The 12042-nt window shown below is 39.7% G+C and overlaps 1 protein-coding gene across 6 annotated transcripts in view; it reads right to left on the reverse strand.

Moving 5' to 3' along the window:
• The window catches only part of TTLL11 (tubulin tyrosine ligase like 11), a 54107-nt gene that overhangs the window by 38037 nt on the left and 4028 nt on the right, over positions 1 to 12042 (reverse strand). For 3 of the 6 annotated variants that reach the window (XM_075111745.1, XM_075111744.1, XM_075111746.1), the window contains exons 2-3: positions 8611 to 8707; positions 6674 to 6807 (exon numbers count right to left, since the gene is read on the reverse strand). The exons of 1 other annotated variant lie outside the window; for it this stretch is intronic. In XM_075111745.1, the coding sequence (XP_074967846.1) occupies positions 6674 to 6807; positions 8611 to 8707 (231 nt within the window). Of the gene's footprint in view, positions 1 to 2808; positions 2922 to 3083; positions 3242 to 6000; positions 6052 to 6673; positions 6808 to 8610; positions 8708 to 12042 lie in introns of those variants that run through there. 2 more of the 6 variants (XM_075111748.1, XM_075111749.1) reach the window with 2 other exon arrangements.

Raw genomic sequence — 12042 nt, forward strand, 5'->3', positions numbered from 1 at the left:
TAATGTCAAATACTCCTTACTGCTAACAACTTAAATTAATAGATTAATTCCGGAAAACATTTTTTCCAAAAGAAACACATTGGCAATTGAATTTACTACGTTTGGGTGATGGGAGATGCCCCTACTAGGAAGGAAACGGAAGGTAAGAAATGTTGACACCTAACACTCTGTGAACATGTATATAAAGATCATCAAGACATAGGAACAGCAAGAAAAGGAGAAAGGAGAAGAAAAAAAGGGAAGGTTAGCAAAGCAGTACCTTTCAGTATCAATTTCTTTCCATTGCTTGTAGTGCCTTGCCATAAAAGATCTCTGTTAAAGTCAACTTTAATACTTTCTAAGAACATTGCTGGAGGACTATATGACCTATTTCTGTATTGTTTACAGCAGTGTGGACCTCGATACTCATGTATCCAGTTCTCCTGCCGCTTTGTAGATATCCATGAGTACAGTACAAGCCATTATACCCATACCTGAGGGGTTATGCACACCGTGCCCTAGCTTCTTGGGGCGTATGAGGGAAATGGTTTACCACAAATAGACAGTGCGATAACAGTGATGGGGAAACAGCCATGGTTTGTCACAACCTCACTGTCCTACAGAACCCCAAATGTGGCCTTGGTAAGATGAAACACAAAAGTAAATTATAGGGTTACGGAGAGGTGTCTGCCTCCTCACACCGCAGGTGAGAAGAATAAAAAGAGAAAAGATCTAAAACTCAGATCTAGATCCAAATGTCTCAAATTCAAAAGACAGTTGAATCTGAACTTCTTGTTCAGTCCAACTGCCATTTCTACATACTGACACCAGCAGTTTCATTCCTGGGGCCTAAATAGGACTTGGCACTAACAGACCACAGCCTTTTATAGAAACTATCTTCTTGGAAGAACAGTAAACATATTTGGAGTTTTCTTTCCTAACAAATCAGTTATTTCATCTATGAGAAAATTAGATAATCCCACCTGAAACAGATTGTTAATAGTTTGCAGTCCAAAACATGATTATGATGATAAGGTTATTTTGGCCTTTGAACGCGTTAAACTGATACACTGATGTAGCAGGGAGTGTCTGGAGGCTGATGTCACTCCCAACTGGATACAGTGAGTCAGAATTAAACATGGCACCAATAACTAACCGCTGGATTCAAATCTGCACTTTTGTAAACAGCATATATTTACTCAAAATGCTCTCAAAAAACCCCCAATATAATTAAGAAACCTTTTTACATCAGTTAAAAGAAGAATTACACCATCTAAACTGCCTACAAAGCTTACATTCCCAAGAAGCAAACCTAAACTTTGCAAGCTTCAATGCATTTTATTTGAGGGTGAAAAAAATCAGGAAGACATTAACTAGGTCACCGTAAGGGCCTGACACATCTGCTGAACATCAGACCCTTCATGTCATGTGCATATTTCCCACTGCCTAAATAAATTTTATTTTATCTACTACTTGTATAGCAAAAGTAAGGACTGCAGAGATTTGGATGCGTCAGAAGTAAAATTGAGAAAGAAATGAAGTCAGGAAGGATTGAGAGTTATCTTAGATGAATTTTAAAAACTATTCATAATATACGGCATGTTTTACAACATGTAGCAAGGAAAGAATAAATGCATGTTTAAGCCAGTGTGTTAATGTGTCTCAGTGTTCAGAAGCATAGGAGGAAAAAGCAGCCACCTGAAGTATGGGCTGACCGAAGACCCATGTGCCACGTCTCCAAATCCCATCAGCACCAGCGGCGCTCACCGCTATCGGAAGCTGTTTGGCAAGTGGAATGTGAATGTAGAGACCCAACCCGCACATACCAAGAACAAGAAGAAAACCCAAGGGAAGTGGTATTACTTGGCAACTGGTTTGGAGGTCAAGGATTGAGCAAGCAGTGGAAAATGAACTGCCGCATTATCCTCTCAGGCAGCCCTTTAAGTTCATGGTAAAGCAACAGGACCCTAGTGAGAAAGCCTCTGTAGCTCCTCCAGCTCTATCACTGTTCTCTGCCTGTAGATAAAGTCCCTACTGGTGTAAATAGAATAGCACTGCATTCACAGATATTTAGAAGGAAATAATTTCTTAGAGCACAAACTGTAATTTATCAAAATGCAACTGTAAAATCCAGGTTTCAGTGAATAGACGCTGAAGGACCGTAGCTCATGAAACTGCTAACAGCACTGGCACAGGGAGCCCTAACAAAGAACGCAGCTAAAGAAAATGCAGAATGCAAGCTAACACGTTTATCAGCTACTCATGGGATTCAGAAGAATAAAGCACTTAAAATCTCTTCTTTTCAAAAGAGAGGGATGGCACAGTACAGACCACTCGTTTCTTGCATTCACATGTTTTATGGCACCAGACCTGCAGCTGCCATTCTCTCCATTCAGACAGACACATGCTGAAGGAAGTCTGTGATCTGGTTTTACACAGGCCTGCAGCTCGCCAGCAACAACTGGAGATTGACTTTAAGAAGCCTGAGGATACAAGCTAGCAAAGAAAAAACAATCAATTGCCTCCATCAGCCCTGGCACTGCAGAATAAAAAAGTCAGCACACAGGAAGAGGCTGAGCACTGGTCAGATCATCGTGAGTTTTGGACAGCACCCTCTGCTGCAACTACATTAGGCTGCTGACCCACACGAGAGGAGCAGCTCTGCTAGCAGTGATGTTCCCAAGGCCTGAAGGACTTCTGGCTCCATCCCATCCAGTTATTTCTTTCACTGAGAATCACACTGCTAACAGCCTTCCTACTAACTAACGCACAAACGCAAGACTAATTATTTAGACTAGGATTCTTCTTGTGGACAAGTGTCAAACTCACTCAGTGAAAGATCCTTCTTCAAAATAGGTCACTTTGACAGATAAAACGCCACAGTGGAGATCAGGTTTACATAAACGGTGCATTAATACATAGGTCCAAGTAGATCAGCAGACCTAGATGTGCAAAGAAGGAAAGCAGGATTTATGCCCTAGCCATTTGACAACTACAGAATAATCTTCCCCTGACGTGACATTACTTTGCATATTAGGGGATTCTCCCCAGTTCACAGGTTAAGTCAGCATCCCAGAAAGATATCCCTCCACAACTAAACATACCTTACTATGACTGCAGTTGCACGTACGAAGCGCCAGTCACGATCTACTGGGGCAGAAAGTAATAAAGAACCTCTGTGAAACCAGCCGGGGCAATCTGCCTCCCGTTCCCATGTCTGTTGTTCACGCCTCAGGCTCCTTCTGCTCTGCTACAGCAGCACCTTTTCAAAAAAGATAATGCTTTCTGGGGACTATTGTTAAAGATGCAGCAGCAACCTGCTTTTGAAGGCCTGCCTTTCAACAATCACTGGCCTCATAGATCTCCCACTTAACTCCTTCCATTTAGCTGGAAAGGAAATAATTTTCTCCATCACTTGCTAGTCCATTTTCTGATGGACCAGAAGGCCTGGATATTATTCAGGCCTTCTAGTCCATCAAAACTTACACATGGCAGATGAAGACACAACGGTGGGGAAAGGGGGAACAGTAATCCAGAGTCAGCCTGTTTTTCAGCAGCTTGACTGTCTTGAAGAAAGCAGATGGTTTCTTGATCTTCAAGGAAATTCCTGACAGTTATCTTCAAATTCTCCACAACCCCCTCAACTACAGCTTTCAAATTCTCATTACAAGGAGGCTTGTCCAGACTTAGAAAAGTCAGTCACGTAAGGAAATTAGTTCATATGAAATGAGATATTTCTGTGTACTTAGCCTGACAGAAGGATATTATCTTTAAAAACATGTTAACCATTTACAGTCAACAGCAAGAGGAGACTAGGATGTCTACTGGTATGAAAATCTGATTCAGTTGTGGGTTTCCCTTTCATGAGGAAACACAGGCTGAATGAATATAGCGTTCTGAAAAAAACACATATAATGGGCTAAAAGACTTGACAGCACAAAGACTAGAATATTCATGTCCATGCCTAAGAGGTATCCAAAAGCTGAAAATCTGATTAAACCACCAAAAATATATGCTGTGATGGAAATTAAACTGTCCAAATTAAATCTTATTAAAAAATAAACACACTAGGCCTATTCATCATCCTCACAGACAACAAAAAGAGTATGAGAGCAATCAAGGCTCTGGTTTGAGTCCCAAGCTAGTTGTTTTTCAGAAATTGGAATTTTCCTATCAGAAATAAGTTCTTATCGCACACATTCCAACAGATTCTTCTCCGTTAGTGAAGGGGTGATTACTGTAGCACTGAGATATTTCCTTACCATCTTCTGTTATGGTGACACATTAATACAGAATGTTTTAGAAGGCAAAAAAATAGGTGAATGTTGAAAATAGGTAAATATATATTTACTTAGTAAAATTAACTTTTAAGCCCTTGTTAAAAATACCTATCACCATTTCAGTTTAATACAAATGACACTAAGGGAACTACCATTTTGTTGATATTTCCCAATATAAAGGTCATTCCCAACAAACTTAGGAGCACAGCTCTCCCGCCAATTACTGGCTAATTAATATTAGATAAGCTGCAGTGCTTTCTACCTGGATTTAGGGATGGGGTAAAGTGAGAAAAGGTAACAGCATTTGATTTAGTTATTGATACAAACGTATACTAAAAGTTCACAATTACATCTATAAGTGAGGCACGGTAAGAATATTTGAGAGAGAAATTGTTACTGAAATATTGTAGCGCTTCAGGAGAAGGCAGCGAGCTTGAAATTCTCACGGAGTTTCTTCTTTCAGTAGTCATTTCTATTTCAGGCATAAAATCTCATAGGTGTTCATTTCTCAGCCCAGTCCTTTGCAACAAAATCCTATACTACAAACAGCACCAAACAATCTTCTCCTGTCTAACCTATACCTACACTGACTCAGAATTTGTGACTTTTCATAATTAACTATGCCCTAAAGGACGTGAACACTACTAGCAGCGAAAGAATAGCAACAAGCATTTCAGCATGACACACCTAGGGCTGCACGCTCAGTAGCTGCAGCCCATGACCATACAGCTTTACTTCCAGAAGTATCAGAGAGGGCTAAATCTTCTTTTGCTCAGGTAAACGTGCACATGGCATTCACGTATTCAAGCGTATGCCAGTTCCTATAGGGGTATGGCTAATATGCAGGCACCACCAATGCTGTATCGTACTTGCTTGACAATAAGCTGAAAATTCAGTCTGAGAGTTGGCATTTCCAACAGCATTAGGGTCCCTTGGTTGTAAAGCAAACAAACACACCTATGAACAAACAAACAACAGAAGAGACTGGAGAGCTCCTACTGAGAACTCATGAAACTGCAAGTGAAGACTGTTCTGAACCATTTATGGTTCACAGTGGATTTGGAATTTTTCATTTTGTATTTTTCTTGTTTTGGGAGGGTTACATTACAAACTTGTCTTAAGTAGAACATAAACTCTTACAACATAAAATATAATGTTTGATAACAAAAACTATGCTTTTCTCAAACACAGATGGAAGAACATATGCAAAGGAAACTCCTAGGAGTGTGTTACTGGACATCTGTTATTCTTGGAACAAAAACCGAATCATTTTCACTCCAGTAACCGTTCAACCAGAGAAAAGTATTTATTTGCAGTGCCACCTGCTGACAGCGTGCAGGTCTGTGCATTTAACCTGATGTACCCACCACATCGCTACACGCTGCTCAGTTAATCGGTGCTTTGCAACAGAGACAGGCACCATTCCCCAAAGAGTCATCGCTAGAACCCCAGTGCACCACTTTGAAAGTTTACTTCCCGTTATTTGCCGTTATCTACCTGTCATTGCTAATCTGGCTGGATAATTTACGCTCCTTTTACAAATCGGTCTTACATCTAAAGCAATAAGGCTGAAGTACTGTTGGAATTTTATTCATTTTTACCATTGCTAGCAGTGCCATGGCCATGGCCCAGCACACTTGAAGAGTATATATTAAAAGATGTTCATGGATTTAATCGGATTGTGGATATGGTAATTATCTTAAAAGTAACACAGAGTATAGAAGTCTATTAAAGTCCATACCTTTTTCTCTCACTTTTCCAAGCAGAGGATACTGTAGAATACAAGAACGCACTGGGCGAGTCAGGCAGGGTTAAAACAAACACATACAATATTTTAAAAAATATTTGTAATAACAGAGCCAAACACCAACACACAGCATCACTTTTTTTTCCAAACAAGCTGAAAAAGAATGGCATTTTAATACATTCCGAGTATTTAAACAAAGCAACAGTCTGACAAGAGATCCAAACAAACAAATATTCAGGAAGATGCCAGTACAGTTAACAACACACAGTACAAAATGCTCTTTTGCAGGATTTGGATAGAACAGGCTGGATGGACTAAAAAGACTTCAGGACAAAGGATCTGGCGAAGTACCACACCCAGTCTGTACTGGAGCTTCCCCAGCCCTCAGCAGAATATGCAGGAAAAGGGCTTGTGGTTCTACCGTGTTTAATTTTCAGACACCTCTTCTGGCATTGCAGAGAAGCATAATTGGTTTTAAGTTTATTCTAGAACGTAACAAACAAGAGCAGTTCATCCAGACTATGTCTGATCTCAGGGAAACTGCAAATGATGTCATCCACAGCACCCCAGTGTGACGTTAAATAATCCGGTAGGTATGAAAAACTAAAGAATGGCATGGCAACAATATCCAACAAGTTATACTATTCTGATAGTAAAAGTAATCTACCTCAGCCACAAAGAGGGGAAATTCTTCTGGTAGAATCCAGGATCGAGGATAGAAGTTATACTCAAGAGGAAATAGATCTTGCATTGTTCGCACTGCCCGACTCAGTGTAATTTTACGTACCATCTCTGTCATGCCTGGGAAAAGAACAGACGGTGTCTAAAGCGATGAAAAATATGCACTGAAGTCTCATCCTAAAAGTAAATTCTTGTATCATTACTCACCCTACTGGTAAGGCACTCGCAGTCATTGCTTTCAATAAAGCTGAAAACCTTTTAAAATTTAAAATCTGACAAAATATTTGTAGCATTCCCCTGCCATATCTCATATCGTATGTATTACTGTGTCATATTAGAAAATAATTAATTATCAAAAATACAGCTCAGAATAACAGAGGGAAAGCTTTAGTCAAATAGTAACTACTGTCTTTGCCATAATCCAAAATTATGCCCTAGCCTGCTATCGTTCCAGGAATAGGTAAAAAGGTCATTTCAATATAATCAACTGCTTTGTGTTTACTTTGCATTCATTTAAGAAACCACATCAGAAAGGTTATTTTGTGAGCAGCCAAACTTAGCTGCTTTCCTGCAGCTTTGAATCTCGTGCTTGGATCATGCCCTGTCCAGATCTGCATGAGCTCCCCTAGGAGCTCTTCCCAAGGTCGGGGCATTCAGGGTTACTCTCATGTTGTTTATTTGTTTTCAGATATTACACCTTATAAGGTTTGTGCTGCAGCTTCTTTCTCAGTGAGAACATCATCTGTGGGCTTCTTTCCCACATGGTCAGCAAATTTCCCCAAAACCTACAGGGACTCAGTAGACTGACTGCAAACCCCTGTTGAGTGCGGTTTATGTTGGCCAGAAGGTTCCAAAGGTACGAGGAGGACATAAAGTGACAGAGAACCACGTGTATTTGCTGAAGTCCTATTTCCATTGGGAACATGACTAAAAAGCTATTTTTATGGAAAAGTTTCTAAGTCTTTCTGAGGATTGACCCTTTCAAATTCTTTGAATCTCTCACAAGTAACAAAGAAAACCATCAAGATCTCTTCAAAAGAAAGAATTTAGTAAAACCCAGCATTAAGTTAGGGCAATATTCCTGGAAATCAGGTCTAGTTTTGAAGGACTCTGGTTTTGACTACTGTGCAGGCCACTCGCTTATGATGCAGAAACCAGAATACAGAGAGGGTAACATTCATCTGAGACAGATTTAAACCACCAGGAAACTACACCATCCGATACTCGAGTGTGAACTTCCCACGGACAGAAGAAAGTCAGGGTAAATAAAGCATAAAGTTTGATAGCTGAGGGTTCTTACTCTCAGAGCATACTAACAGCAGCAATAAATCTGAAGTGAAGGGCTTAGATAAGTCAATACCTAAGCTCTTAGCTCTTATTTAGAGAGATCTCAACAGGGATTAAACAAGAAAAAAGGGAGCTTAAAATAGTAGGAGAGTCATCATAAGATGAGGGCTGACATGAACTCTTCAATATTAAAAAATCCATTTGAGGAACTCCGCTTCCAGCTTCTCCTTGAGATAGGCCAGAGTACAAAACAAAGCAGATTCTTTCCACTTCGAATCAAAACCAAATCCAAAGATATGGCACTGTTATCAATGCTAGATAACAGACAACAATTGCATACTTCACTTAAATTATAGCCTAACACTCTTATTTTCCTGAATTCATACACATGAAGTATTCTTTGCATCAAACACACCTGCTCTCCAAAACAAATTTCTGCTCAGAAATTGTTCAAAACACCTATTCTGCTATTCTTACCCCCAAGCAGAAATCCCCTACCAAAACCAATAATAGGCTAAAAATACTCATCAGCTGATTAAGCTGATCATTCACACTGAAAAACAGTAAAACACAGGAATAGTTAAAATAATCATGTTTATAAAGCATTTGTTTAAAGTAGAAACAGAAGTAAGGTACCTGGAAACTTGTTGACTTGACCTGAGAATATATCATTATCATGAAATGATACCCCATGCCAATAGATATCGCACGGCAAGCGTCTGCCGAAAGGAAACTGGAAAAAGAGAGAGGGGACAAGTTTTGAAGCAAACTGGCAACACCTGTTCACTCCTTACTTTTCTAAGTGATCATATTAAGCATAAACCATTCGAGAACAGTCTTCCGACTGTCAAAGAAAACATGCTCTATATTTTGGTTGCAAAACCAAGACTATTCTGATCAGTTCAAGACTCCAGAAAGTTCAAGATGTGAACAAGCCGTGAAAGGTTTCTAGAAACTAAGAACAAATGGCTGAGAGGCGTGATCTGTACTGAGAAACAAACCCAGTTTGTTATCAACCACAATTAAGGCATGATTAATTTGTAATTTAAAATACTATTACAGGGAATAAAATTTCATTAAGCAGCACTTAATTCCAGCACATGAAGGCACAGCAACAGCAAGTGCTACAGCTGGGAAGTAAACAATCTCTGATGACGTTTTGGGTTGGGTTTTCTTCCTTCCCCAGTTCAAGGGATGATAAGCAACCATCGAGGGACAGAAGCGCTAGAGGTCACGGAGGAATTGTCATTACTGGTAGTTACTAAATCAACTCCTATTCTTAAAAAGATCACCATTTAATGCCGGGAGTCTCATGGCTTGTATTTGTGCTCCCCCTCTGCAGCTTGGTAACCCAAATCCCTTCCCCAGATTGCACCCGGACCCGCGGCGGCCCCGCACATCCATGTGCTCCCCGCTGGTCTAGCCCGAGCACTACATTTCTGCTCCCTAGAACTTTATTTCAGGCAATACATGTAGTCAGTAATACTGTTGTATATTAACAGTAAGTTGTAACTGCAAAGCACTTTCTCAGTAAGCTGACTTATGTTGGTGTCCAAGCTGCAATAAATTTAAAATGGATATTCAAAGCAAGATATTTAAGTTAAAAAACTATATTATTCATTTTTATATATTCAGTTATATGTACCAATGTACACAGTATCAATACCTTTCTGGTACTAATAGCCTCTAATTAAAAGAAAAGCTTACCATTTAATTAATCGTTCCTTGAGCATATATATTTCAACTAGTAAGGACTAAGGCAATTATTTCAACAACATTAAGTATTCCAACGACTTAAGAGCTTCTTGTCCCATTCACACAAGATTTCACTATGAATTGGAACACCGTATAGTTTGTTTTCTATTATCAAAAAGATCAACCTTTTTTTAAGCAGCCTGAAGAGCTCTGAAACAGCGCTGCCAATTACTGATCGGAAGTTTCTAACAGTAGCAAAGTGGTTTAAAAAACAACCTAGCAGCAGTAAGAACAAAAGCCCCAAGAATTAGCACTGTCAACAATCCAAAATGAAAACATTACTGTTTGAAATCAAACATTTGTAACCCATGTTATAACAACAATAAATAATTAGTTTTGTGTAAAAAAGGTACTCTTCCACACTTGTTCTCTTAGACACAGTCCCATTCATCGATCCAAAAAGCCATTTTATCTGCAGCTCCACGTAGATGCCTTTTAAATACCTCATGAAATACATTCACAAGAATGTCTTCTATTATTAGGCTACATCTTTCTCAAATGAACATGCTGTATTTCTGTACACAGCATTTTTAGCACACGTTTGCATTAAATACCTACCACCATCATCACGCAACGACTTCAGTACCACTTATTGAAAAAACTGCGGTATTTTGCAGAAACTACTTGTTCTTTACTCCAAATTTATTTTTTCTTGCCGTAAAACAGTTCTTTAAACACTGGAATTTTTTTTTCAATGTGACAGAAAAAGGAATCTCAAAGCTTTTGCGTGAATTGCTTTATTTGCTACTTTAATTAAAATTTCAGTTTCCTCAGTAAATAGCCTTGAAAAATGAATTTAAAATGCTAATTGAGCAATGCATCCTTTCTCTGCTCCCTTACTCACAGGGACGAGATACCCAATTTAACAGAGCCAGTGGATCCTTCACTTATTTCATTATTATTCAGCCTGCAAAATCTGTTTTTGTACAAGTGAAAATTAATCCTGTTAGGCTCTGAAAGACAATCAGTGGCCTTAACCTCTCTCCACAGGTATATCCAGAATACAGATGCAGTGTTAGGTCTCAGAGCGTCCTTCCCACTAAAACCTGAACCATTTATTTCTTTATTAAATGAAATCGGAATGAAAGGAATGACATTTGCATTTATATAACACCTTTCATCTACAGAGGATATCAAAGCACTTTACAAACACTGCACAGAAAGCATTTCACAGCAGATGAAGAGCGAACACCTCTGGACTGGAAAACGGAAGCACTGCATTAGCGATTCCGACAGCACCACAATGTCCCTACCCCTGACAAATCAAGATTATTTGGATAAATCCAACAACAGGATCAAACTCACCTCCTGAATGAGCTGGGAAGGATTCTTTACTGTCTGGACTACAGTTTTACATGAGAATAGTGTTTGGAAAGGAACAAACGAGTTCAACTATTTGGCTCCCTCTGGCAGTGTCAGGCAGATTAATTTATATCTTGTAGAAGAGGCCTTTCCGCCACCTCCCCAGCTCCTGGTGCAGGGGATTAGCTAAAAAGAAAGGTGGATGCTTGAAGCAGTCCTCTGTTCTCATCAGAACTTGTCTATGGCTACCTGGTCTCAGCTGGAATAGCCTCAGGTCTGTGCTAAGTGATGCCAAAGCCAAGGTGCTCACAGCCGTGGGGGAACGGGGCTCGTACGCGTGCCTGGAGACATCCTCGCTGCCGTGCCCATCCTGCCCAGAAAACCCGAGCGTCTGCTCCCAGGATCAGTCGCTGCAAACAACTTCCAGGTTGCAATCAATTCACTAACTCTTCGAAAAAATGTATCTAAAATCTCTCTTACCCAGAGCTGGGGGGCATTTGTCAGAACAAAAAACCCCAGGAGCCACAAAGGGAACAGAGTTGTTTTCACAACTTTGACACGATTAATAATCAATCACAGTCAAATTGGTCTGACAGGTCATTTCTACCTTTTGATTGGAAGCCAATAATTTAAATTGTCTCACGGGTCACATCAGTCTGTTCCATCATGTTTAATGACAAGTTAAATGACTCTTGTCTTCTAGTCAGCTTTTCCCAGCGTAAAATTTCAAACTATTTTTACGCCTCCATGCAGCCACTGAGCAGCGAGACAAATGAAACGCTTAATGCTGGGATATTTGATGCCTGAGACATCTGCTTCTTCCATTTTCCTGGTAATTGAAAGCTAGGTGAAGAAATAATTTATTAAGTGATGAATAAACTCAGGATGCAAGCTCAATTTGTGCCCATTATTTCATTTGGCATATCATGTTCATTTAAAGAATATGACACACTAGATCAGATACTCCCATCGCTAGATTGGACTAATTGCTTCAGTGGCACGCACATTAAA

This window comes from Phalacrocorax aristotelis, chromosome 17, assembly GCF_949628215.1.
Source record: "Phalacrocorax aristotelis chromosome 17, bGulAri2.1, whole genome shotgun sequence".
Taxonomy (NCBI): domain Eukaryota; kingdom Metazoa; phylum Chordata; class Aves; order Suliformes; family Phalacrocoracidae; genus Phalacrocorax; species Phalacrocorax aristotelis.